This window comes from Helicoverpa armigera, chromosome 2 (assembly GCF_030705265.1).
Source record: "Helicoverpa armigera isolate CAAS_96S chromosome 2, ASM3070526v1, whole genome shotgun sequence".
NCBI classification, from domain to species: domain Eukaryota; kingdom Metazoa; phylum Arthropoda; class Insecta; order Lepidoptera; family Noctuidae; genus Helicoverpa; species Helicoverpa armigera.
The window spans coordinates 12,728,058-12,750,671 of NC_087121.1; the positions used below are offsets into that span (position 1 = coordinate 12,728,058).

The 22,614-nt window shown below is 41.5% G+C and overlaps 1 protein-coding gene across 1 annotated transcript; it reads left to right on the forward strand.

The window, feature by feature from the left end:
- Nucleotides 1-489: 489 nt before the first annotated feature.
- Nucleotides 490-22,587, forward strand: LOC135118426 ((E3-independent) E2 ubiquitin-conjugating enzyme-like). The gene is made up of 25 exons (XM_064040466.1): nucleotides 490-836; nucleotides 1,950-2,177; nucleotides 5,222-5,464; nucleotides 5,845-5,959; nucleotides 6,664-6,795; nucleotides 7,124-7,260; nucleotides 8,005-8,177; nucleotides 8,692-8,814; nucleotides 9,196-9,397; nucleotides 10,710-10,835; nucleotides 11,181-11,281; nucleotides 11,889-12,024; nucleotides 12,425-12,511; nucleotides 12,969-13,110; nucleotides 13,641-13,804; nucleotides 15,454-15,543; nucleotides 15,778-15,999; nucleotides 16,450-16,555; nucleotides 16,927-17,035; nucleotides 17,390-17,485; nucleotides 19,190-19,299; nucleotides 19,528-19,772; nucleotides 20,123-20,320; nucleotides 20,837-20,987; nucleotides 21,145-22,587. Exons 1-25 carry the CDS (start codon nucleotides 612-614, stop codon nucleotides 21,477-21,479), a joined length of 3,996 nt encoding a protein of 1,331 aa, XP_063896536.1. The 5' UTR covers nucleotides 490-611; the 3' UTR covers nucleotides 21,480-22,587.
- Nucleotides 22,588-22,614: the final 27 nt, after the last annotated feature.

Genomic DNA, 22,614 nt, shown 5'->3' on the forward strand with positions numbered 1-22,614 from the left:
GATTGAATAAAGTTATGAGCCTTTAGAACTTAGATACTTCTTTCGCAATGGTTTTTGACTGTGTAGGTACCTACTACAAAAATATTTTGGCGGGAAACGCTTTACATGAGTTATTACACCTACATTTGAACGATATCCCATTATTTGAGAGCCGATGTTGCGAACGCAAGGAACCGCAAAATATAGCTTTCGTATATATTCAAAATAGGATTTTAAAACTGATATCCTGTTGAGGTAAGTCTAAATCTTTTGATTGTTATTTTATCACAGCACACAGTCCCGCAATCAATTTCAAGATTCTTACTTTGAAAAGTAACCCATTTTTTTTTGTTTCCTTAATAAATTATTCCGGTCAACGCCAGCGAAGAGATTAGGTATCAGTCAATGTTATCTGAATAACGATAACAATAACAAACTATTTTGAAGATAAAATTATAAAAACAATAATAAAGTGAAACGGAACGCCGGAATACTTTACAAAAAACCCGCAAGATGGCGTTTTCCTTGCATAATTTATTGACGCATGCGCCACACATTGCAATCAGCTGTCAGAAAGAACATAATCACGTAAAAAACAAAATTATTTGTGTCTTTAGATAATTCCCGTCAATATGGCGGGGCAAAATCCAGGTTCGCCGACTGACTTTCAATATTTTTACGAGGATGAAGTGTATAAAATCAACAATCGCGGTCAAGTGGTCTTCGGTCTGGTACTCGAGAACTATGAAGCCAACTCCAGCGATCAAGAGAGCGACATTGAAACACCTATACAAAAAGGCGAAATTCGTGTTGTCTGGCATCCTTCCGGCACCGAGCGAGTCATATCCGAGAAGTCGGTAAGCAAGGGCGATCACAGAATAATGTATTAGATCTCACGCGGTATTTGGCACTTGCGCACCCAAGTACTGAGAGGATATTTCTTGTTCTCGCTACTTGCGAGTACAACAACCCCAGGGCCGGGGTTGAGGCGAATCCTCTCGAATAACTCAATTAATTTAGGATTCGTCCTTCAAAACGTTTTTGAGGACAGAAATTAGGCATTAAATTTACAAGAATCATACTACCCTTAATAAAAAAAAGTTAGCACCCAACAACGAAATTTTGATATTGTCTAAATTTCAAACAATGCAATGGCAAAAACTATTCTGTTAATACACCAATACAAAAAGACCATCTATTTAGAATTAAATATTGACCATGAACTTGAATCATGACTCTGGAGTTTAATAGCACAATGTTAAATTGGTTTCCACATGGTACCTACCTACTGTAAAAAATGTGATACTGCAAACTGCTCTTAAAGCAGTAACGCAATTGAGTTTTAATGGAAATAATAATAAAAAATGTAACTGTCCAGAAGCTTAGTTATCTTTTTACTTATTTATGAAGGATGAAACTGATGCAAGGATTTTATTTTAACAAAATAATCCTAGAGACAATGTCTGGAACTATCTTATGCTCTTAAAGTCCTGTTTTTGTCCAGATGAGGGTGTGGTCTCGCTTCAGAATCTCTGATATAAAATAATTTATCCTTGATAAGTATAATGTAGAAAGAATAACATCACTATAAAAATCAGCTCTTATAAAATTTACAATTTTTTTCCTCATTCCCTACTCTAATTAATAATAAGCAGGAGTAAAGTAAAGCCGACTTGTTTTTTATTTATTTGATAAGCATGTCAGGAAGTGTATTTGGGATTTTCCATATGGAATCCGCCAGTAAGCTGGCAAATAACTTTGTATTACAACAATGCCAAAAAGCTCTTTGTACCAAAATATAAATGAAACTGAGATGCAATGTATGAGTTTTTGCTTTCTACCTTCACTAATAAATATAAATTTTTTCATATCAATTATTTTCAGAACTATGTAATAATACTAATAGTAGGCTATGAGTAACAAAACCCTTAAAAAATGTGAGATTATGTAATACTTTTCTTATTACCCAGGTTGGCTTAGCAGACCGCTCATTAATGCCCGGAGATGTAGTCCGCCGTCTCATCGCTGGCAAGGACACGCAGAGAGGCTACTGCAGAGACATCATCATGAACGCAGCCCTTCAGATTGTAGGCACCAAGCATGTCATACCCAGTGTTGCTAGTGAAAGGCTCCAGCCTTTAGAAGAATTCACGCCTGATTTGGCTGTGTGTCTCGATTCCTGGGTTGGGACTTCTAAGGTAAGAAAGTCTCTGTATTTGTTAATTTGATCTTTAGTGATTTTACTTCAGAAATGACACTACCCACATATTATATAAAAAAAACGTTACATTTTAAAGGTAAGCTGTTTTCAGTCCAATCTTGGTATCAATCTATCTCAAGATATGCATAAAGAAGTGATGAGTTCACAATAATTTTTCTTTTGTAGCATTTAGGTACTTGAGATTTCTGATTTTTTTTTTATGATTGAATCATTTATTTACAAATAACTTTTTACAATAACTTAATAATAAATATATATACAACATACAACTAACTTATTACCTAATATATACACTTACTATAAATAAAAATATTTAAAAAATTGCATCAAAAAACTCCTCATCGCTGCCCACCGGGAGTGTACCCAAGAGGCTGGCAGCATTGCCACGTTGTATGGCAATGCTTACTTTTTGGCCAAAATAAAAACCAGCCCTTGGGTCACCTGAAGTGTCAGCAAGTCGCTTAGCGATATCCTTATATAGGAGATGAGCACTTGGACCCCACGGCCCGAGGGTTTCAACCCCAAACGGCTCAAAGGTATAGTTACCCACCAGGGTACTATATTTGCGCCGTTTGAGGTCCTGCAGCCGCAGCAGCGGAACCAGCACATCGCGCCGAGCTAGGAAGGTGAGATGGTGCAAGAGTATCGACACAGGTCGCGTCCCATACTAAAGACCTACCCATCTTCCACGGGAACAACGACATACCGTCTGGTCTCTTGCCATCGTCGCGTACCAGACCACTGGGTTCTAATATGGCTGGAACTCCGACGGCAACAAGAGCGCGACGGATTATGTCATTGATATTCGCATGCCGTGCAAAACGGCCGGCGCTGCGGCTACATGACAAGCCGTGGTGTCCAAGGCTGCTGACAGCTTCACCACATGGGCAGCGGTGAGGAGAGCAGCACGGAGCACCCAAACGCAAGCAAATAGCTAGCCGGAAAGTGGTGTCATCAAACAAGGTGCCTATGTTTGACGACGGAAGTGCCAGAAGCCATAAACCCGACTCCCATTCGCCCACAGCCAGAAGGCGCGCTCGCTCTGCAGAAGAAATTGACGTATTAATCAGATTATTCCGTGTAGCTCTGCAGAGCAGCTCATCCCACTGTCTCTGAGAGGATGGGTTGACGGGTAGATCAATATTCGGGCAGGTGATTTTCCAAGCCTCTACAGCCTCAGCCAGGCATGGTACCTCGCAATTGACCAGTGTGGAAGGAGAATTTTCCTGGTCAATTTCTCAGTACCACGGACGGAGGATATAAAGGCCGGTAAACTTATACTAGAAATTTTGCGGACGCCAAGCCCTCCCATGCGAATGGGAAGAGTAGCCTGAACCCAGGCTCGGTCGTCTAGGGCCACATTTAAAATTGATGATAATGTGTGTCTGATAATTTTGTCAAGTTGTTCCAAAAGGTTTGTGTGCTTCCATAGAGTGGAAGCGCGCAAATAGTATGTTAATTTTGGGCCAAAACAACAATATCTAATGATTGTAATGGCTGAGTGCATGTTAATTTGGAGCAGCCTTTCCGAAATATGATTGAAATTTTGTATTTTGTCCTGTATAAAATTCGAAAATGAATTTTCATATATTGGGGAACCAAGGAGACAAAGAGAGTCCTTATCAATTAATTTAATATCCGGGGCTATTGCATTGAATTTTGAAAGTGTGTCTTGTCTGTCAGTATTGTCCGGTACAAAAAGTTCGCATTGGGAGTAATTTAGATTTAGACCTATTTCTTGAAATTTGTTTTGGAGAAAAGAAAAATCACCAAGTACTGTATCTACTTTGCCCCCCAAGGTTCCGTCATCAAGGTACCAAACGTTGAATTCCGAATTTAGCTGCCGAATTATTGGGTTTATGGCTAAACTGAAAAGATAAGATTTCTGATTAGATTGAGGGTAGAGTGCTACTTAGTTTTTAATACAAAATGTGTTGGTGGCAACTTAGAATATTGTGCCTGTTTGATGAAAATATAAACTGTTTTCACTTTACAAGACAAGAAACGAGATTTATTGAGAGATTTATAAATATGTATATGGGACTTATAAATTACTGACCATGTGTATCTTTCCTGTATGAAGGCTTTGCTCTGTTTTTCTTTTTTTTTTTTTGAAGTTCATGCAGATGACTTTTTCTGTGCTGTGCATGTGCACTCAGTAGTTACATTTATGCATAAGCTATTGTTAAGAACTTATGGTACAGCATAGTAACCATGGGCCATTACACATTTGTATGTTATGCGATGCATTTAGCTAATTTTATTCAAAATCATTTATTTATGCTAGCAGTTATATGTTATGAGTTTTATTTCAGTACAATTAATTATTTTGATTAGTACATAGGAATTAAGGCTTCCAAATTGATTTTGATGACTTTAGTCACCACTAAATTAAGCTTGAGTATCTGTTTTGTTAGCACATCAATCATAAATGATAAGTACTTTGTAACTTTTAAGTGAATAACATAAGGAGCTCCACTTAATGAATATGTTGCCAGAACTCTCAATCAAATATAAAGTACTAAATACTATTATTTTAAAATTATAGAGTTGAGGGTAAAGAATATTAGAGATTAATAATCTCATGCTCTTGTCTGCTTTAATTAAAGTTATACAGTGAATAAACTTTGTGACGTCATTGCAATATGACGTGGGTGGGCTAAATAAAGGGTGATTTAATTTTATACCATAATTTTATGCTGGAAAATATCTCGCCCACAAAATTATTGGCTGACCCATATTTATTAAACACATTCATTATTACGAAACTGCAGTTTCTTCACTTTCTTGCCACGGAACGCCAATTCGTCTTTATACATTTATACAAAACATAAATAAATAGCTTTAAACATCCCTTGTCTGGTCTTACCACAATCTTAAAGCCAACATGTTCAAACAACTACTTTTGTAGTCTCAATTCTTATTAATATTGTTTCCATTGTCACGTAGGCAACACAGCAAACGACTTAGAAAGAAATTGATAAAATCTGCAACAAAAAAATATTGCTGTTTCTCCCACAGGCGGTACACAGCAAACTCCGCTTAGTATCAGCCGAGGGGTCCCGTCTAGAATACCCCGACCTCGACACGTGTCCTCTGGAAGACTACTCGATGCGTCGCCGCCGGTCCACCCCCTACTCCTCGTCAGAGTTCTACCCGGGACAGGTGGTGTACGGCCCGCTGGGCTCGCTCGACTCCGCCAACTGGCTCCACATCACCAAGGAAATGAAGGCCGCTAGGAAACATAAGATGCATGATCATAAGGTATGGTGTCAATAACATTGCTTTTCTGTCTTGTATGTTTTAAATGTAATCGAATTTTATAATAAGGTCTGTAACTCTCCAACTTCTTTAAGCTGTGCCCTATAGGGTCCATATTGTATTGTGATTTAACTCCTGAATAACATAAATATGGAATTTAGTATTGAGTACAGAGACTACATCTCATTCTACATCAGATTCTAACTTCAATGAATACATTTTAGATCTTAAACCAATAAATTAAATGATCATTTCTACACATTGCAGCGGCTTAAATGGACGCGATTTTCTTCATGTCAAGTAAAAATAAAAATGTTAACTGTAACAAGGTTCAAACAAAATTGATCTATAATTTTTTTCTATCGTCTATGTTCATTGTTCAGTTCACTGTGGAGGCGGTGATGACGGAGAGCGTGAGCGTGCACTGGCAGTGCCGCGCGCTGTGCACGCATCCCACCGACCCCTCCACGCCGCAGCAGCCCAAGTTCCTAGTCGAAGGTATGTCGTAGCCCCTAGAGTACCTTTGCTTCTTACCAGAGTGAATAGTCGAAGACTTGTTTGCTGTTGAAGAAGTTACCGTGGCACTTAAACACAGCTCCAGGCAGAAATAATAGATCCCAACGAATTGAGAACCTCCTCTTTTTTAAAGTCAGTTAAAGAAGCATGTTTTTAGCCAGTATGAATCTAATTTGCCCTTCCACTCTACCTGAAGTGGGAGGGTCATTTTGATGACTTTGCAACCGTCAGAAAATACAGGAGTTGTTGCGATTTAAAGATGGTTCACGAAAGAAAAATAACATCTTAAAAAAAATACTAAGCTTCAATATCTCGGCTAACTTTGCAATACTACTGTAATTTGTGTCGACGTCATGTATTCGCGCCATGCTTTGCCTAAATCCCAGTGCATTGGTCGAGAATCGTACCTATGTAATACCTCCCGCCCTGTTCCCATTTTTATTTGGGGTCGGCGCAATATGTCATCCTCTTCCATTTTCCCCTGTCACTCGTCATACTGACACTCACTCCCTTCCTATTCAAATCATCTTTCAGGCAATCCATCCATTTATCTTAGGTCTTCCTCTTGCTCTCCATCCATCTACATTCATACTTAGCACACGCTTTGTTGCATGCGTATCATCCCTACCATAAAATATAATATCATATCACCATAAAAATACGTAATCCTAATATACTCCCAACAGGTGAAGATCTGAAGAATTTGAAGTTGTTGAACGTATTCGAGCCGTGCACTCTGCAAGTCGGTGACAGGAACTTCCTCACTATTGGCCCTGAAGATAGCTTTGTAAGCAAGAAGCAATGGAGGAAACAACAAAGTAAGTTGCTGCTTGTCGCTTTACTTATCTTTCGTGTATTAACAAGATGTTTTATGTGATAAACTTATCAGTACACGGCAGTTACTGCTTCTGATTTAGTTATTTAGAAGTATTTACGCTAGCAACTTATTGTATGGTTTCCTTTACAGTACTGGCAATCTTCTGAATGATTTTGTTAATCGATCTTTAGCTCACATCAGGAAAGGCCAGGCATTCCAGAATGATGCTCAGGCACTGATTGGAAGAATCAAATTCAATCTCAAACTTTTTTCAAGTCAAGTCAAAAAACTTCTTTAATTACAAGATTTGTTCATGTTCCACCCTATAGGTAAATGCTACAGGAATCTCCGTAAACAGACTAAGCCTACAAAGAAGCCGTCTAAAACCGAGACGAACTCGTCCGACCACGTGCCCTCGCGGCCCAAGAAGCGAGCCTCCGCACACCGCAAGCTTAAGTCTAACGAGGTATGACATTAGTTCCTTAAGTTTCTACATGTTTCTAGAAGGTCGTACATAGGGTAGTATATAAGGGGTTACCAAAAGTATATAAAGGAGTACACAAGGGTAGACGAACTCGTCCGACCACGTGCCCTCGCGGCCCAAGAAGCGAGCCTCCGCACACCGCAAGCTTAAGTCTAACGAGGTATGACATTAGTTCCTTAAGTTTCTACATGTTTCTAGAAGGTCGTACATAGGGGTAGTATATAAGGGGGGTTACCAAAAAGTATATAAAGGAGTACACAAGGGTAGACTAACTCGTCCGACCACGTGCCCTCGCGGCCCAAGAAGCGAGCCTCCGCACACCGCAAGCTTAAGTCTAACGAGGTACATTCTAAGTTCCCCCTACCATAGGAAAGTAGGTATATAAGGGAAATAAAGGGAGTATATAAGGGGACTATATCACTTGAGTAAAGTGGTATATAGGAGCTGAAGTAAAGGGTGCATATAGGGGGAGTACATAAGGGGAGTAAATTGAGTATGTCTGGGGAATAAAGTGGTATATAGAAGTAAAGGGTGCAAATAGGGGGAGTAAAGGGATATAGAGGGAGCAAAGGGAGTACATAAGGGGAGTAAAGGGAGTACCTATATAAGGGGAATGAGGGGGTTATATAAAGGGGGTAAAGGGAGTATATAAGGGGATATATAGGAAGAGTAAAGGGTGTATATAAGGGGAGTAGAAAAGGGTTGTACAAAATGTATTCATTCTAGAACGACATGGACGTTGACGCCGGAGATGACAAACTGGAATCTCTCGACGATGCTCTGAAGATGGACTCGAACTGCCCCAGCATCAAGATAGAGCCCATCGGAGACGTCTCCCTGCCCATGGCCAGCAGTCAGGAGGATACTGCTACTGAGGAGAAGAATGATTCCGGAATCAGGTCTGTTGAGGGTGTCATGGTTTTGCTGCTTTGAGGGGCTGGCTTTTTATATTGGACTTGTAAAAATAAATATTAATCGAGTATTTCTATACGAAAAAAATAGGTGAAGTGATGATGATATAGATTCTTTAGTTATACATACTGTAGGTTGAAATTCATTAATATGGTTATTTTTAACATTTAATTGTGACTTTTGAACGGCATGAGCATGAGTAGCTTTCTCAAATACATTTTCTTCCATAAGAGCGAAGAACTTTCTAGTATTTTGTACCCTTTTTCCAATTTTTTACCGTGTAGTGTTCGTTTTGATCTCTGCTCATTCATTTACGAAAGAACTCGAATTTATTTTACGATCTCACATTACCTACTCCCACCGATTTGTATACCTACAGTTCGCAAAAAAAAAACGTAATTAAAATAAGCTACTGCTTACATAGCTAGTACAGCAAAAGTTAACAATAAGGGACCCTCTGATCATCACACTGTCGACGCTAACTAGATCGCACGTCCGCAGTCCTGAGCCGACGCGCGAAGACTCCTCGCTGCTGAACGGTGACAGCAAGTCTGATACCGCGCTCAACGACGATGATTCCGATAACTGGGAGAACACCAGCAGCGATGGCAGTGATACTGACAGGTTAGTTTAGTTTATTTGTGTGGTAAAATGTTTAGTGTTTTTAATATTGGGGGGGTTTGGGTTTGTAAGAGACCATGGTCTTGAAATTTATCTAACGGTCTCTGGAGACAAACGACTGTAAATAATTTAACAGATATAAGCGACGCGACGGTTTGAATCCCCCTTTCCATCCCTCAAAAATGCCATCTAGCTAGCAGATTACAAACGGCTCATAAGAAATTACTCAATCAACGAAGTTTATTTCGGTCCCTGCCGGGACTCCGTGCGCCGTAATCGCCGCGCTTGACCAATACGGCAGTCTGTAATGATGAAGGAAATAATCTTAGCAAGTCATGTAACGATTAAATTTTTGACCGGTTTTTCATGTTCCTCTCCCCATAGCGGAGCAACATGGTCATCCCGCTGCTCCTCAGCGGCATCAGCCCGCGGCAAGCGATCTCCTCAACTAGCAGTGCGACTGTTACGCGGCAAGCGACTCAAGCGCACCGTGCGCAGGGCCCCGCCCGCGCCGCCGCCGCGCCTCGGCGACCGCGTGGTGGTCGAGACGCTGCACACCACCAGCCGCGCTAACGTCGTGTGGCAGGTATGTGCTGGGTACAAGCGACTCAAGCGCACCGTGCGCAGGGCCCGCCCGCGCCGCCGCCGCGCCTCGGCGACCGCGTGGTGGTCGAGACGCTGCACACCACCAGCCGCGCTAACGTCGTGTGGCAGGTATGTGCTGGGTACAAGCGACTCAAGCGCACCGTGCGCAGGGCCCCGCCCGCGCCGCCGCCGCGCCTCGGCGACCGCGTGGTGGTCGAGACGCTGCACACCACCAGCCGCGCTAACGTCGTGTGGCAGGTATGTGCTGGGTACAAGCGACTCAAGCGCACCGTGCGCAGGGCCCGCCCGCGCCGCCGCCGCCTCGGCGACCGCGTGGTGGTCGAGACGCTGCACACCACCAGCCGCGCTAACGTCGTGTGGCAGGTATGTGCTGGGTACAAGCGACTCAAGCGCACCGTGCGCAGGGCCCCGCCCGCGCCGCCGCCGCGCCTCGGCGACCGCGTGGTGGTCGAGACGCTGCACACCACCAGCCGCGCTAACGTCGTGTGGCAGGTATGTGCTGGGTACAAGCGACTCAAGCGCACCGTGCGCAGGGCCCGCCCGCGCCGCCGCCGCCTCGGCGACCGCGTGGTGGTCGAGACGCTGCACACCACCAGCCGCGCTAACGTCGTGTGGCAGGTATGTGCTGGGTACAAGCGACTCAAGCGCACCGTGCGCAGGGCCCCGCCCGCGCCGCCGCCGCGCCTCGGCGACCGCGTGGTGGTCGAGACGCTGCACACCACCAGCCGCGCTAACGTCGTGTGGCAGGTATGTGCTGGGTACAAGCGACTCAAGCGCACCGTGCGCAGGGCCCGCCCGCGCCGCCGCCGCGCCTCGGCGACCGCGTGGTGGTCGAGACGCTGCACACCACCAGCCGCGCTAACGTCGTGTGGCAGGTATGTGCTGGGTACAAACGACTCAAGCGCACCGTGCGCAGGGCCCGCCCGCCGCCGCCGCGCCTCGGCGACCGCGTGGTGGTCGAGACGCTGCACACCACCAGCCGCGCTAACGTCGTGTGGCAGGTATGTGCTGGGTACAAGCGACTCAAGCGCACCGTGCGCAGGGCCCCGCCCGCGCCGCCGCCGCGCCTCGGCGACCGCGTGGTGGTCGAGACGCTGCACACCACCAGCCGCGCTAACGTCGTGTGGCAGGTATGTGCTGGGTACAAGCGACTCAAGCGAACCGAACTTGTCATTTTGACCAAATAAAGCAGCCATATTTAACAAGCCGCAAGAATATTCAAAAGTTCCAAGCCACCCACAACAAAACGAGAAGGGTCACTATGATCGCTAACATAGTCACGTTGTTCACAGGATGGTACAATAGAAATGGGCATTCCGTCCACACAGCTGTATCCGATCCATCACTTAGACGGGCAGGAGTGCTTCCCCGGCGACTTCGTGGTCAGTGGGGCGGCTAACGTCGAAGAGAATCAACAGGTAAGCGCCCTTTACAGATTTTATATCCTTTTACTAATTCTTGTTCGATATTTTTGTTTTTATCTTAAACTAGCTTCAATCGCGGTTTCACCAGCAGTTCCTGATGGAACTACTTCCCAGACAGGGATAACAGGTTGCCTGTTACCAAATCCATCTATCCATCCATCTAGTCGTTTTTGCATGAAAGTGGAAGAAACATACAGCATACTTATTATATACAGCGTAATTATTATTATTATATAAGTAGGATGATTCTTTAATTGACAATAAAAAACATGTCTATGTATGTTAAACTTGTCTATGTACATTAGTGTTATTTCTTACCCTATGTATTGTTATCATCAGCTGAAGCACAGAGAGTACGGCGTGGTACAGCGCGTGGATCACCACGGCAGGACGGCCATCGTGCACTGGTACCGCACATACACTAGTGCCGACGAGCCAGTGTGAGTACATTCTACAAACTACATATGTACTAGCAAAACCGTACCTATGTTTTCTAAAAGACTTCTTTTCTCTATTTTCCATTTCATCATCTTTTTTATTCAAGACCTTATTAATTGTATAGTAATACTAGCCATTTTCTCGTGTGAACTACTGCCCGTGCCGGGATAAATAAAGCCTATGTTACTCGCAGATAATGAAGCTTTATAACGGTGAGAGAATTTTTAAAATCGGTCTTGTAGTTTTTGAGTTTATCCACAAACATATAAACAAACAAAGTTTTCCTCTTTATAATATTCATTAATATAGATGAGTGAGATTAGTCCATTGAGTTAAGTACTTACATGGTTAGATGTCCATTTTCTCAAACAAATCAACATTCATCATCAATCTTATCAACATTAGATGCCAGCCTTATCCGTCTGTGACTGACATCCTCATATTTTACTTAACATTATTCTTCTTCTTTCGTGTCGATGACATTGTCATATATTGAGACTACACGATGTCAGCCCAATATATGTAATGTGCGATGTAAGCCACAGCGAGAGCAAGTCAAAGAAATCCCTTAACATTATCTAGGCCTGATTATATCTTCATTTCTCGTAGTCCACAAATGCTGCACGAGAGCGAGGTGAGCGTGTACGACCTGAAGGACCACCCTGACTTCCAGTACCGGCCCGGTACCGTCGTCATTAGGGTCGCCAACTTCACCGGGGAGGATGCCAATTGTACTGCTGGACAGGTCAGGATCTAGTTATTATTGTCCATTTTGGTAAAACCATAATTCCGTATGCGTCCTTATAAAATTATGTAGCTTTTCCAAGATTTGTTTTGTTTGTGTATATTTTTATCCCAGACATGGCTTATAAAAGGTGGAATTTGTGGCTCCAAATCAGATTTAGCCCTACACAAACAAAAAGAAATGGACAAAAATTTGCTGTAGCAGCGCTGTCACACTGGCGAATTTTACGTTCGGTTTTTCCGAGCAGATTCGTAAAGGTTAGATCCGGCGACAGATATTTATCGCTCAAAATGTAGGCTCAGTTATGAAATCCACTAGTTTGAAAGAGCGCTGTTATACTTTTGTCCTTCATATTACCGTCACTACTAGTACTTGCGCTATGATTGTAAATTTGTTGCAGGTGATTGACAACTTCCCGTCGGGTCGCGTCAAAGTGTGGTGGGTGGACGGGCACACGAGCATGTGCTGGCCGCAAGATCTCTACAAGGTAACACCACAGGTTCAAGCAATACTCTCTTCTTCAAATATCTCATTATTTTAACAGTTTATTGTTTCATTATAAGAGTAGTAGTAGAAGTTCAAGTGTAGTACATTCTCATGTTTTTTTTGTTAGTGTATGTCGTGTAGGTTTCAATATTATCGTAGAAAGAAGATCATATACTTAGTTTACAAAGGGTAGTGATCATCCTCTTAATCTTCGATTATTTAGATGTAATTATCGTAAGCCGTTGGCCACACGTGACAGCCGCGTGGCTCCTAATTTTACCTTTAGGAATGTTGTTTTTACCGTGGATATTAATTTTAAATTGTTTTTAAAATTAATTTTATATAAATTATTGACAAATTTCAATCTCTATGTAAAAATAGTTTATATATAGAAATCTGCAGTTAGTTTTCCCTGGCAATGTTGTATTTCTGATGTTTATACTTGTCTTGTATCTCAGGTGGGCGAGTACGACAGCGAGGAGGGCGAGCTGTGGGGCTCGGAGGGCTCGGGCTCGGAGGACTCGTGGGAGACGCAGAGCTCCGCGCACGAGCCCGAGCCCGAGCGCCCGCCCACGCCGCCCGACCAGCCGCCGCCTGCACGTATGTATATAATAAACCAATTATATCTAGAAAGAAAATAACATACCTATTTGTGAAAAAGGTGATGCTGAAAATATAAATAGTATCTGTAAATAAAAGCTAAAAAAAACTCATCCAGACTTTGATATTTATAAATAAGTATTTAGTAATTTTTGGAATGTCGTAAGAATATAAGAATACCTACCACTTCGTAGAGATTTGCGAGGCAATTGCAATAAGACTATTTCCAAGGACTAACATTATGTCCGGCAATATCTTATTAAATCTAGAATTAGGGCCGCTGCATACGTGTCGGGGTTTTCACGGACGTGACTGAATGCCTAAAAAATGTATATAAAAGTGCATATGACACAGACAGGACGGGAACGTAACACTCACGGCCAAACACGTCACGGTCCCATTCACGCCATGTTAGAAGTATTATCTCGTCACGTATGCAGTGGATATTAGGCTACCAACCAAACAGCTACGTTTAAATTGGCCAAGCGAACGTTTGTGGACAGCATATTATAATATAATTTGTATTGCAGTAGCAGCGCCAGCGGTAGCGGCGTGCGCGTCGTGCGGCACGTGCCCGCGCGAGGTGCCGCGCCTGCTGGAGCCGCGCGTGGCGGCGCACATCGAGCGCGGCCGCCTCGCCATGAGGAAACTCGAAGAGATGTTCGCTAAGCATCCCACCTTACAGAGCCAAGAGGTACAACTACTATCTCTGTTAAGGTGGCTTCGCAACCCTTCCGACCCCCGCCCCGCGCCGCAGCTACCGCGTCCGCCCCTCGCCGCGCTCACGCACAGGCTCTTCCGCGCCGACGTCGCGCTGCTCCACGCCTTCTGCGCGGACCCCGAGCTGCACTCGCCAGAGGTAGGCACCGAGCCGGCCCGTAAGCAAGTCTCTAGCCAAATAATAGACATGACGATAACGGTACAAAATGATGATTCTAAAATAAACAAATAGCAAAAAAGTGGAGAAGTTTGTTTTAATAAAATGATAAAGAAAACTGAAATGTTAAGTTAAATCAATCAATAAATCAAAAATCCGCGAGTTTGAGGATTGTATGTCACGGTTTCTTAAAAGTACTAAACAACGAAGTCCCACTAAAGAACACGCTGTATCTCCATAGGTGTGTTGTGGTAGAAAATAAAACTTAGATATCCAATATTTTATGTTAATCTAAAATTACTCTATATACTCTATTCAGTCGTCATGTCTATTCCATGTAATTTTAATTCAATTTAATATATTCCGACAAGTTTTTTGAAAAGGATGCTTCGGCATGTCGACACGGCGAGCTCAGCAACGACAACTGATTGGCGAGACGGTGGGACTACGGAGCTAAATTTTTTATCATAGCTTTTACTAATTCAAAATAGCTTTAAATGCTTCACATTAGAGGTCATTTCATTTGCACAATCATACAGATTCCGAAACATCTCGAAGCATCCTGCGATATTTCCCGTCTGGATTCTATCTCAACATGTCAAAGTTATACTTGGACGGGCCGGTGTCTGATTTCGCGAACATTCATACATTTTTGCAGAAACGAACCCCCCGTAGTGGTGCATGTATAGAATCGTTCACACATTGGTAATGCGAAAATCGAACACTGCTTTATAAAATATAGTAGTAGTTTCGTCAACTATTTATGTAGCTAAGGTTTCAGTAGCCGCATTCTTATCCACGTATGTTATTGTACATAATGGTTGAATATCAGCTGGAAGCCAAAGTTATATAGTTTGACAGCTTCAAGCACATTCACTTCGCGTAGAGCACTTTCACACTATGGACATATAATGGATTATACTCCATACTAGATTAGTCCAATCTAATCTGATTGGACACAATATAGTAGAACATTGGGTTTTGTCCTATGCAAAAAATATGTCGAAGAGTTCAGGCGGTATCGGTCGAACCCGGTTACTTATCAATTGTTTAGGCATGTGGTCGCCTTGAAAAATTCGCAAGTGTCACTGCGTTTATAAACAAAAATGTTTTAAACGTCGAAACGAATTTTTGATGGTGTGTGGGTCCTGCCTGTTATCAGATTTTTTGTATCGATGGCTTTTAGATTGTAATATCTGATTTAAATAATTATTTTTGTTTAATTTTTTGTATCTTATTTCAGCTTAGAAGAGAATGTTTTTGATATTTTATAATAATTCTTGTTCTATGTGTTTTATTTTTATTTCCCCTTGTACCCTATGTATGTTAAATGTAGCGAGAATAATCCCGACTATTCATTTCAGTAAAATTTGTCTTGAAATCTGTGCTTGGAAGAAATATTTAGTTTATGTAATACTGAACGCGTATGTTTATGGTGGTTTTCTAAAGGTGTCGTTTATTTTCAGATAATGCGCAAGCTGTTAAACTTGTACAAAGATTGCCGGTTCTTAGACAGACTAATGGGAACGTCCTTCTTCCATGAGGATCACTTTTTGGTAAGTTATCGTATGCTATCGACTGTGTGCATACTTCACGCACGAATATAATTTAAACTATGAACTTATGACGTATTTCTTTTTTTTAAATATGCGGATTATCTCGATTTGAAAAACAGAAAAGTCTTTACAACGTTTTCGAAGTTAAATAAAATTGATTAACAAAAATAAGTAAACATTCTAACACACAAAACACTCCTGCATCCCTATTTCATACTTCTTTCATCCATCCAGGGTCTTCTAGAACGCGTAAGAGAACGCGGCGCGATCACCCCTCGCGCAGGAGAGCGTCGCGTTCACGAACAGCTGCAGCGTCTGTTCGCGCCCAGCGACCCCCCCTCCACGCCTGCTGCACCCCCCTCGCCAGACCCCATGATGGTCGATGATGAGCTGGAGAAGGCTGCTGACGGCACCCGCCCCATCATCACGGCGAATGTCACTGTGGAGCCCATGCAGGTTAGTGTGATATTAGTTTACTTTACAAAAAAATACAGCTTGAATTTTAAGACTGCCTACATATTCAGAGAAATAGTTTAATCATTCACGTCGTCACAGCCAGAGGATGTCCACTGCTGAACGTAGGCCTCCCGCCACAGCGATCCCAGACCTTTGTTTAAATACCAGAATTTGTGTGACAAAATGAATTTTAAAATTCAATTGAAGACTTTGGATATTAGTTCACTCTTAAGACCCAGCTTCCATAAAAGCGGGGCGTAGTTTTGCACCATCAATTTCATTATTCAAATATTACATCTTCACCCAATGAGTAGTATCCCTGAACAATATTTAAAAAATAATCAACTTCGCTTTTCTTGAATCTGGGACAAAACCTCGATGATGACGTCAATAAGGCTCTTCATTTGGATGCTCATAAAGCATAATGTCTAATGTTGGTATAACTTGCAGGTGGAGTGTAGTATGTCAAAGAAGCAACTGCATCTGAACATAGAAGCTGCTCAGGCAACTAGTTCCGACTCGGTTGTGCCACAAGATAATGCTGTTAGTGAAAATCGTGAGTACACTGTCACTAACAAATCAAATACTTAAATATTTCAATTTTCATCTGTTCTAAATGCATATGGAATTAACTCGCTTTCAAGTTAATGTAAAGAAATCGAATCAACCGTCACATACGTAATATTCTAAAAGAACAACTCGAAGTGTAATTTTGTATTTTTGAAGATCTTTGTTGGAAATTCCGCTTGAATGAAGATCCCAAAAAGACTGATGTATTGCTTTTGTCTTTAAAAAGAACAACTAATCTCAGTAGTAAAATTTCCTTGCTTACGTACATATTTTTGTAACCCTTTTTTGCGGAGAGAAAATTTGACTATAAAGGTTAATTCTCTAAACCTCAATCTAACTTATGAAGTGTGTTGACAGCGTCTACAGAATCAGCGGAAGGCGAGCCCGGGCCCGGCAAGAATGTGTGCTACAAGCTGTGCTCGCTCATACACGCGCAGCTCATCAAAGCTCACACGGAAGTCAGTCGGTCAGTCAACACACACAACATTACCATGTTAAAAAAAAAAAGAAATATAAATTATGATTTTATTTTTCACAGCATATTAAAGAAGAATTGAGAAGTCTTTTGTTCAAGGCCGGATCTTTTCTGTCTCTGATAATAAGTACATATAAAAATACGGCAAAATAAAATTGGTTTTGTAGTTTATTTTTATAAAAACAGATTTTCTTTATGCGTAAGTCCGGCTGCAAAATTTAGATTTTACAATTGAATATTAGTTCTGCACTCTGGCACTTTCAAATTTTCTAATTTGACTATACAAATAGTAGGTATATTTCCACGCCTTTATGTTTTATTAAAGGTATATAATTTATTTCGCAGGAGAAGGCCGCAAGAGTTGGCCGATTTCCTTAACAGCTTAATGAAAAAACAAAACACAAACGGCTCTGAGGAGAACTTAGTCTACCACTTTTCAGTGTGAGCCTCCTTTATTGTTTTTATTTTCATTTAATTTTTTATTTTATTTTTGGGCTTCTGTACATGTGTTTGCTTTGTTCACCCTTTTGTAACATAAAAAAACACACGAAAGCTGCCTACATGTACACATGTAAACTGCTCTAAACTTTATACAGCTGATATATTTTATGTTGCATTTTTTGTCATCATTCCATATGACAATCAGTGCCTTTCTCAATAAGATTTCTTATAAAAATCATTTGCCGATTAATACCTACATATTTACTATAATCATGTACAGAAACCCAATAAGCTTTTGTTACTTATAATTTCGTTTATTTGTACATATATTTTTGGTTTATTATTTTAATTTTATGCATTTCATTACGTGTCGTACTGTGTCGTTACTCGATGTCGTATCCATAAAAATGTACATACACTAACTGGAATAAAAATACTGTTTCTTTAGATTTAAATTGAAATAAGGTTGCATATGTAAGTACTTAACAAAAAAAGTTAAAATAAGTCAAAGTTCTTTATGCACAAAAAAAATACATAGCTGTGCCCATCATGGTCAAATATTTAATAATATGGCACAGTATGATGCTCCTTCCATCAATAGCTCTATACTTATGTTAAACAAATATAAAAATAATAACAGTTATATACTTTTTGTCATTTTTATGTTTTGTCATGTTTATTTTAGTAGAAAAGAAAAATTCTCTCAAATCATCCAATAGATGTAGTTTGGATTCTTTATATAAAGCACTGGTATTTACCCGACTGCTGAGAAGGGTTATATTTTTAAGAATGTTTCTCCTTGCATAGATACCTTTACTCCATTCAAATATACAGTGCATGGGAGTATTTAGTCCAAACAGTTGTACGAGTTTACTTCAATGATGTTCCTATTATAAATGAATGCAATTTGTCCTTTGATCACATTCATAGAATCTCACATGGAGGCATGGAAGTGCCCCAAGCCACTCCTTCTACACCATAGACACATCCATATTTCAGTACTATTTAGAGAAACTTTTGTTTCTTCGCTAGAGTAACACTTTTTACTTTGGTTTTATTTTATTTACTTTTTTGTTCTTTTTGTAGATGACTCTGTAAAAAGTGGTAACTTAATTTCTCTGATATCCGATTTAACCCGATTGATAGATTTCATATTATTGTATTGTATAGCCTATATATTTGTTTAATGTAAGTGTTGAGATAAGGCCCTTAGCACCTGATTTGCTATGACGAAAATGCTCGCCATTTTCAAAAAAATATCGACATTCATTTACAAAAAAGTATTTTTAGGTACCATTTGTAAATAAGATATTTCGTCATAGCGAAATAAGGACCAGTTCAAACCTTTTTGTAAGCCCCTCTTAACCAGATATGCATGGTACTACTTTACCCAGTAAAACTATCGCTGCCCCCGTAACAATTGATCCAATTACTGCATTGTACTGTTTAAAAATCCAATATCAGTAAGATTCATAGCATTGTGTATAGTATTTTTGTAACTAACACCCATCAGTTATTTCTTGGTATAATATTGCTGCCTTTCTAGGAAAACTTTTCAGTGTAGATGCAACTAGCAAGTCTTGGTTGTATAACTTCTTTTTGAATTCTAATTATATGGAGATTTAACTTTTTCCTGACATCCCAATCATCTAATATGTAAGTATGTATTAATATAGTGACCTAACATGGGTGATAATGTTATAGTCAATATGGCGCGTTGGTGGTGAGCTTGGCGGAGGAAGATAAGGCGGAGTCCAAGACAGCTGATGTGAAAGACGCAACTACCGCCACGGCGCAGAAACTTGAAGGCGCTGGTAAGATATTATTTTGTACAATATAAAAGAGTTATAATTTATTACACAGTATTCAACTCAGAACTGATGCATCAATACTGTGTTTTTCCACATACTGTCAAAAATATTACAAAAGATCTTGTGTGGTGTCTCGTAACAGTAGTTTTTTAACCACCAAAAAAATGCTATTCTCACTATTAAATCATCCAAAATGTATAAGACAATATATCATCCTATTCCATCGTATAGCAAGCAGTACCGACACAGCTCCCCTCGCCACCGCCGAAGGGTCTGATGAAGCAGAGATGGACACGGCTAGCCCCGCAGCCGTCCCCGAAGACAACAAGGAGGGGGGCGAGGGCTTCTGCATACTGGAGTCAGCCCCCGCCGCGCACCGGTTCCGCCTGTCCATGCTGCAGCCGTCCGAGCCCAGGACCTTCTACTCGGCCGTGAAGAGGGAGATCAAGTTGCTCAAGAGTGATCTGCCTCCAGGGGTGAGTTGTACTCTAAGACTGCTAGAAGAAAATGGGGGCTTCTGTATACAAATATCAGACTGAATAAAACATGAGCTAGGACAAAAGCACCTTTTTGCAACATATTAGGATTCATTCTCCTACAGGAAATAGTTCCCTCATTTGCTTGACACCTTTTTTTTGTCAAGCGGCGAAAATGCGTATGCATACCACCAGCGCTCGAAAAAAACGGGGTGGTTATGTGGGATTTGCCACACAACTCCGCCGTCTGTTCAACTTCTGCTTTCATGTCATGAGAGACACGAGAACTGCTATGCATGACTTTCGCGAATTTGCTTAACACCTGAAATAACCCTGTCTTCTTTTGTCAGGTATGGGTCCGCGGCTACGAAGACCGCATCGACCTCCTCTCAGTGATGATCGCCGGCCCCAGCAAGACGCCGTACGAGGGCGGACTGTTCGTGTTCGACGTGCAGCTCGGCGGCGAGTACCCGCGGGCGCCGCCGCTGTGCCACTACCACTCCTACTGCACCGACCGGCTCAACCCTAACCTGTATGAGGACGGCAAGGTAGGACATACTTCTCACAGCTATGTTGATGTTGGGTTTCCAGTTCGGATGCAGCTGAGAACCAGGGGTATGCAATGACTGCCAAACTATGCAGTGCGTTGCTGTTCGTCATCATGCATCTAGCCATCCCTCAAAGATGGAGACGACTAGCAGTTTAGAAGGATGCAGCGGATATCCACAAACATACTATAATTTTACTGCAACTGGCCAATAAATTCCCGTTTGCAGGCAGTTTCTTATCTTATCAGATCAGACTTCCTAACTTCTCACTAATTATATAACGACTGCCAGAGACGCACAAACGATAGCTGGTCGTCAGGAAGTCTGATAGACGGCACTCTTCGCTACACATAGAATAGTGGTTGTCAGCCATATCTGGTTGAAATTGTGAGCCAGCTCTAATAGTGAAATTCTCAAAAAGCGTTTTTCCCAATTCGGTTAATATGTTTTATACGATTTTTTTAATTTTAGGTCATGTAATGTGTTTTCTATAGTAAAGTTTTGTTACATCGTCAGGTGTGCGTATCCCTGCTGGGCACGTGGTCTGGCCGCGGCGTGGAGGTGTGGGGCAAGGACAGCTCGCTGCTGCAGGTCATCGTGTCGCTGCAGGGCCTCATCCTCAACGCGGAGCCCTACTTCAACGAGGCCGGATATGAGAAACAGAAGGGTATGTATTGAATACAGCTGGGTGATAGAAGATTTTGATTAGATCAGAGTCATAGTTAATGGAAGTTTTGAGTTTTACTTGTAATCACCTTTTATAAACAAAATCGGTTATATAAGTTTGCGTCCAGAATTTTACAAAAGCCTTTTGCTTAATGCAGGTACTCAACAAGGCAAGGAGAACTCCCGCATGTACAACGAGATGGTGCTGTTGAAACTAGTGCAGTCGATGACCAAGATGCTGATGAACCCCCCGGAGCCGTTCCGCGAGGAGATCCTCACGCACCTCCGGGCCACCGGCGGCGCGCTGTGCTCGCGGCTGGAGGGGCTGGTGCGGCTGTCGGGCGAGGGGGGCGCGGAGGCCGAGGCCGCGGCGCCCGAGTTCCCGCTGCTGCCGGCGTCGCGCGGCTTCTGCCTCACGCTGCGCAGCTCGCTGCAGCAGTTCCGCGCGGCGCTGCGGCGCCACGACATCGCCGTGCCGCCCTGCACCTTATAGCCGCCCACCCCGCCTCCCACCGCCACCGGCACGTAACGTCTAATGATAATCAAATTCTAAATGAAATGTTCGATCTTATGCGAATACGATTCTTAGATTTATTAATGCATAGTTAATATTATTTATTTGTTACAAAGTAATGTCTACTTTAATTCAACATTCGACGTTATAATGTTTAGATTATGAGTACTTATTGAAATTGCATACTTTTTACGAGGCGAAGCTTATTACTGTCGTTCGAATATTTGCTACACTAATATTATGATATGAAATAAAGACAGGTAATGTTAGATGTAACGTCTAGAACGTTTAGTTCCTGATTCCAATATTATTTATATTTACGATTGAAGCTCCTACTTATCAATATTAGGGAATGGTGTGCGAGTATAACGAGTATCTCATCAATGTCTATTTTATGTATGTGTAATGTTGTGTGTAAAAATGCATTCACTCATTTTTATGTAATTATAGTTTTGTTTTTATTTTATTTTGTTTTATATTGCGGGAAACATTAATTTGTATGGTAATAATGATGTAGTAAGACCGTCGTGGTTAAATTGGCGCAGTACCAACAGACAGTACATACCACTTAGCATAGTCGACTCACCACTGCACTATGTTGTCGATTGTCGATACCTAAATAATTGTTGTTTTCTCTTGTTACCAATCTATGAAATTATTGAAAATAATTTACACGCTTAGGTTTAGTGCATGTAGATGTTTGAATTTCATTTCTTCACCAAATAAGAGCGTCACAAAAGTTAAGTCTTACTAACAGTGATATCTACATTATTAGTATTAATTTTACATTTCCCGAAAATTAATATTAACAAGGAAATCGAAAGTGCTATCCAGTGAAAGGCGCTTAATTAGTGGTATTTTGGAACTTAGTTTTCATTTTCTATCCAATCTTGTTTTAGAAAGAAATTCTTCCTCGTTAGTGCTTATAGTATTAAACCATACGGCCACGCCGCGCCGGCGGCTGCACAAATACTATGTAACTTCATGCCAAAGTCAATTGAGCTATGGAAGGCTTTTGTCGCTTGTGTACGCGAGATAAGTGACAACTATGTATAATTATAAAAAAATAAATAATTCTTCAACATTATTTTTATTTTCATTTTTGTAACCCATT